This window comes from Cryptotermes secundus, unplaced genomic scaffold, assembly GCF_002891405.2.
Source record: "Cryptotermes secundus unplaced genomic scaffold, Csec_1.0 scaffold53, whole genome shotgun sequence".
In the NCBI taxonomy this organism is placed as follows: Eukaryota; Metazoa; Arthropoda; class Insecta; order Blattodea; family Kalotermitidae; genus Cryptotermes; species Cryptotermes secundus.
In genome coordinates this window covers 96,073-101,953 of record NW_019741973.1, presented here as the reverse complement: position 1 = coordinate 101,953, position 5,881 = coordinate 96,073, and the positions used below count along the sequence as shown (strand labels likewise).

Genomic DNA, 5,881 nt, shown 5'->3' with positions numbered 1-5,881 from the left:
ACAGTTAATGTGGGTGATCTTGGTTGTGTGGTTTGTGTTACTCTGTGTATGTGTTTGATGACTATTTCCGCATCCTGGGTCTGTTCCCAGTATAGATGTTTATGGAAAGTTGAGGATGTGTATGTATATATATGACGAGTCCTGTATCAGTGTTTTTTTGATTTATGGGAAAATGAAATAAAGAAAGCATTTAACTATTTGGGCAATCTGAGTGAAATTGTATTAATTCTAAGTTTTTATAGTAATGCACTTTTTAAATTATGTTTAGTAATTACAATTGTAATAAGCTTCTTGTTTTTGTTTTTTTTTCTATTGCCTATGTTACTTGACTAGTGTGTGTATTATTATTATTATTGTTATTATTTTAGTTGTGTGACTTATGTAATTTATTACATGTATACATCTATTATCAAAGGGACTATTTCCACATCTTAGGTTTTTTGCCTGTATAGATATATGGAAAATAAAGGAAATGAATGAATGATAACCTCAAAAATTTTAGGCCTGAAAGAATTATACGTTTCTACTTCCATTTGTGGTAGTAAGCATAATATTCATATACACAAATAATATGTTCAACATGGAGCTGTTATTTCGTTTGCAAATGTCTATTTTCTTTTCGCAACCACATCAAATCAAAATTCATACTTACCAATTTTCATATAACGCACCAAGATTACCGCATATAATTGTGGGTATTCAAATTGGCATGTTTAGGCTCTCTGATTGGTCGAGACGGTCGTGGAAAAATGAGTTTTATAGCTAAACATGGCTGATCCTGAGAGTGTTGAGTGCAAGTACGCTGTAAGAAATGGAAAATTTTAAGGAAAATGTTAATTCACCATGCTTGTGCTGTCTAAAATTGAAAGACGAATTGCAGAGGGTTGTTAGTGAATTGAAATCGGTGGTGGAAATAGTGAAAATTTTAGAAGATCAAGTACAATTATCCCTTAATGTAGACAATATTAATTATTAATAAATTCAGTGACTAATGCAAGTAGTGATGTATCTCCTTCATCAAACTGGAAAATTGTTTCTCAGTATAAAAGGCATTAAAAAATTGACACCGTTTCACATCAACAATTTAAGTTTCCAACGGTGGTAAATTGTTGTGCAATTTTAGAGTACCTAAAAGAAGAAAACTTAGCACCTTATTATCATAATATCAATCAAAAACCAAAGGTTAAGCAATTACAGACACTGGCTCGATCTGCAGCAAATAATATTTTAATAATTGGTGATAGCTATGCAAGAGGTTTTGCTGCAAATCTGTTACGCGAGTACGGCAAATCTTTGGAGGATATGGAAAATGTGATGCCTGGTGCAGGACTCCTGAACATAACTAAAGCCGCCAACATGGATATTAGAGGATTGAATTGTGAGGATTGTGTCATCTGTGGTGGATCAACGATATTAATAAAAGTGAACCCTCCAAAGGTTTAAAACTCATCACTAATTTTGCATTATAGCACCAATATACTAATCTTATACTTGTTCCCGCTCTGCATACACACGATCAGGAAAAGTCTTCTTGTATTAACAATGAAATTCAGACTCTTAACAGAAAATTAGGAAAATTGATTAATACTATGCCACACATAAAATTGCTTGACCTCTCTTTGGATAAAGAAAATTTTACCCATCATGGGATGCACTTGAATTCTAAAGGGAAAGAAAAAGTGATAAGAATTATTGGACAGTATATAGATGAACAGCTGAATAGACGGGATAATAATATTACACTACCATGGATTAAGGACAATAAGTATCCCATTTCTTTGACGGACAGTGAGGTCCTTGCTGCTGTAAGGTTAACAGAAGTAATATTAAGTAATGTGAGAGTATCCGAAAGATCTAAAAAACCACCTGTAACGAGATATAATTAAATTAAATGAAGTAATTCTGCTTGTCATTTAATAGATAACGTAATTAAAGGGGTTATTAAGGTAAATCTATTTTCATCCCCTTTTCAGTGTAAATTAAATTCTCAGCAATTCTTGTATGATAAATCCATATGTTACAAATAATCTAACAAAATAATACAGTCTGGTTCATTTCCAGAGAGACTAAAATACTCCGTAATAAAGCCTCTCTTGAAAGAAGAATCATCTTAAAAAATATGTTATTCTAAATCCTAATCAATATGGTTTTAAAAAAAAACTGGAACACATTTGTTCTGATATGTGACTCATTCTATATCCAGTGGTTTGTGAATATACTTTTCTTTGACTATACTCCTAGGCGCAATTAATTTACTTCATTATTTTGAAAACTGGGTATGTCGTGCAGGGACTTGCGGCATACCCACGAAATGTCAGCCATGCAGAGGTACTGGCAGCAGCTACATTGGTTTTCTGCAGACAGAACCGAACTCTCTACCGCTGCATATTCCCCAACATCTCGGAACGGCAGCTGGATTCATTACTGTTGGCTGCGTGGGATTCATCACCTGAGACAGAAAAGAATATTTACATATCGGAGGTAAAGTATTTTAATAGCCATAAGAAAGTGGCCTAACTTTCTTTGTCTCTCTTTTCTAAAGCACCTGAAAGGAAGGCTTGCCATGTCATGTTTAATATATAAATACGGGAAATAACTAATCCTTCACTCTTTGATCATGAGAGGTAGAAAGCAGAGCTGATGATACCCAACATCCAAATTTTAAATATGTATTTGTATATTTTTGTACATATTTATTTGCTGAAACTTGTTTTGTAATAGTCATAATTTTTAAAGATATGAACTCCTGTGACAAACTTGAAATCGTGATTTAGTGTTTGTTGGATTTAACATTCTCACAGTGATAACTACAAAGATCTCTGTGTTCTGTGATGTAATGAAGAAGGCCACCGACATTTCAGAGGAACGCACTACCTCTATCTGCATGGTCGAAGAGTAAGTCAAGAAGGAAAGTAATAAGACTCAGACTGCAAGCTGATGCTGCCTGATTCATTCTGGATTCTTGCTTGGCTTACTCTCAAACCTAGATGATGGAGGCAGTATTTACCCTCCGAACTGCCAGCTGGAGTGCCCCCTATTGCATCCCTGAAGATAGTACTTGTCTAGATAGGGGCTGTTGTAGACATGTTAAGCCCATAAGAAACTGACATGAAATGTCTTTCTTTTGTCTGTGTGCAATATAACTCTCAAAATAACTGAAATGTTCAGTGAAATCCCAGTATAACAGCTTTAAAATTGACAGACCTGATTTTCTTTACTGTAAATGTTTGAATGTTGTAATTTCTTGGGAATACCATTCCCACTAAAATTGATTAAGTGCAACTAGGTCTCTCCCCCTGTGGTTATATATATATATATTTTTTATTTCCTTATTTCTGCCCATGTTATTCATTAAAATGTTCAAGAGGAGCAATTAGGATGACAAACAGCTGTGTGCTGCTCCAGGGCAGAGAGCTGCCATCCACTGGCCTAGTCAGTCAAGAAGTTACTCATTAACACAAATTACAGATAACTTTTATGTGACAGCTCTGGTATTTGTTGCAGGTTTCCACAAGCATCTCCCCCTTTGCGTGGTATACTATAATTGCAGCCCTGTTTGTGCTGGTTACATGTGCGTTGAGAAAGGTGAGTTTCTTAAGATTTGTCTCCACATTCACTATCACTAAGCTACGTGCTGGGCCACGCCATAGCTCAACCGGTTAGTTGCTGGCTTCCTACTGCGGTGGCCTGGGTTCGATCCCGGGTCTGGTCAAGTGGGATTTGTGGTGGACAAAGTGGCACTGGGGCACGTCTTCTCCGAGTACTTCGGTTTCCCCTGCCAATCTTCATACCACTAATTACTCCACAATCACCCTCACCTATCATCTTGGGCTGGTACAACAGGCCAGAAGTGGCCACAGTACAAGGGACTTTTTTATTGTTAGTTGGGTGGGACTAAGACCCTGGATTGAGTGGTTGAGAGTACCTCGTTCTAATGGGCCCAACTGAGTAGGTTTATCCTGCCCTACCCACCTGAGGATGGAGACAGATCCAGTCTCTGAAACGTTGTGATCTTTAGTCTTTTACATACCAGACGATGGATGAAGTCCGAAACAAGCCAAAAGAAGTACAGTATACACCATCGTCAGAATCCTTTCAAGTCTATCTAGTTTAGTTTTGTCATGGAGAAAGAGTGTGTCTTCTGTGAGATTAAAGTCGAATTTTAAATACCATTTATACGAACTTCATTCTTCAGTGTGGGTAACCTTTATTCACAGAGGTCAGCAGCAGTGTTTCTGTCATAACCAAGTATTTATATTGCATAGCCTATACAGGATAAGGCAAAATAACAAACATCTCATACTAATAAAGTGTCACATATAACGTTTGGTTCCCATTTTTCTTGACAACAAAGACACATTAATCACTTTGGAAAACAAGTTTCTTGTTGTACTTAATAACTTATTATTATTAATATTATTATTGTTGTTGTTTAGTTGTATATCCGGACATACCATTCTACAATCCATGAGGAACAGGTGGTGGTCAATAGAGCCCTGAAGAAGAACAAGGAACTGACCACCCGCAGTACGACACCAAAGTTACAGGGGTGCCCTGCAACATGTATCCCTGTTAAAACACAAACCGTTCCTACAATCCATGAGGAAAAGGTGGTGGTCTATAGACCCCTGGAGAAGAACAAGGAACTGACAACCCACAGTACGACACCAAAGTTACAGGGGTGCCCTGCACCATGTATCCCTGTTAAAACACAAACAGTTCCTACAATCCATGAGGAACAGGAGGTGGTCGATAGACCCCGGGAGAAGCAGAAGGAACTGACCACCAGCAGTATGACACCAAAGTTACAGGGGTGCCCTGCAACATGTATCCCTGTTAAAACACAAACAGTTCCTACAATCCATGAGGAACAGGAGGTGGTCAATAGAGCCCTGGAGAAGAACAAGGAACTGACCACCAGCAGTACGACACCAAAGTTACAGGGCTGCCCTGCAACACGCATCTCTGTTGAAACACAAACACTACAATCAATGAGGAACAGGAGGTGGTCGATAGAGCCCTGGAGAAGCACAAGGAACTGACCACCCGCAGTATAACACCAAAGTTACAGGGGTGCCTTCCAACACGCATCTCTGTTTCAACACAAACAGTTCCTACAATCCATGAACAGGACGTGGTCGATAGACCCCTGGAGAAGAACAAGGAACTGACGACCCGCAGTACGACACCAAAGTTACAGGGGTGCCCTGCAACACGTGTCCCTGATAGAAGAAGAGAGAAATTTGAGCCTGCAGTTTTTGCAGCACATAAGAAGAGTGAGCAGATTTCCTAGTCCATGCAACTAACCTAACATTAAAATAACACATTTTCCTGTGTTAGCATTAAGTTAATGTGGAAGGACAATTTTTTTCATCTTGTCAAGATATTCTTAAGGTAATCTGAAATGTTCGCTGGATTTAACTTTGTAAACACCAAACCATGAAAAAGTATGGGGAAATGGAAGCATAGCTCCAAATTCATATTAGCATACACCTAACTGAAGTCGAGATAGGTTATTTTATATAGCAGTGGTCTACAGGCTGGATGGTCCGGGTTTGATTCCATGCATTCAGAGATTTTTCTCCTCTTGATAGAATCTGGACACACACTGGGGTCCATCCAGCCACCTAGCTAATGGGTACCAGGGGATTCTGAATACTGACTCGTCCACGTGAGGGTTGTGTAAATGGCATAAGTCGAAGTATCAGATTTTAAGGTTGTTCAAATAGTATGAGGTGACAATGTGACATATGTGAATGGATGTAATATTATATTTAAGCATCCTGTTGCACTCCATACGATAAATGATATAATGATACAAATTCCGTCCCAAGTGCAAACAATATATTATGTGTCCTTGATCTTGCTCCTCTACACTACA

General features: G+C 38.1%; 1 protein-coding gene and 1 long non-coding RNA gene across 6 annotated transcripts in view; one reads left to right on the top strand and one right to left on the bottom strand.

The window, feature by feature from the left end:
* LOC117282969 overlaps positions 1-5,833 on the top strand; it is a 20,560-nt gene extending 14,727 nt beyond the window's left edge. For 4 of the 5 annotated variants that reach the window (XR_004513948.1, XR_004513947.1, XM_033754837.1 and 1 more), the window contains exons 2-4: positions 2,290-2,481; positions 3,505-3,585; positions 4,437-5,833. Coding sequence is in view for 2 of the 5 variants with exons in the window: in XM_033754837.1 (XP_033610728.1) it covers positions 2,290-2,481; positions 3,505-3,585; positions 4,437-5,042 (879 nt within the window). In the remaining 3 variants the exon portion in view is untranslated. Of the gene's footprint in view, positions 1-1,827; positions 1,897-1,946; positions 2,482-3,504; positions 3,586-4,436 lie in introns of those variants that run through there. The other variant, XR_004513946.1, reaches the window with a different exon arrangement.
* Positions 1-5,881, bottom strand: part of LOC117282970 — a 15,087-nt gene that overhangs the window by 3,337 nt on the left and 5,869 nt on the right. Inside the window, exon 2 of the long non-coding RNA XR_004513949.1 lies at positions 653-2,449. This is a non-coding gene — a long non-coding RNA (uncharacterized LOC117282970). The remainder of the gene's footprint in view (positions 1-652; positions 2,450-5,881) is intronic.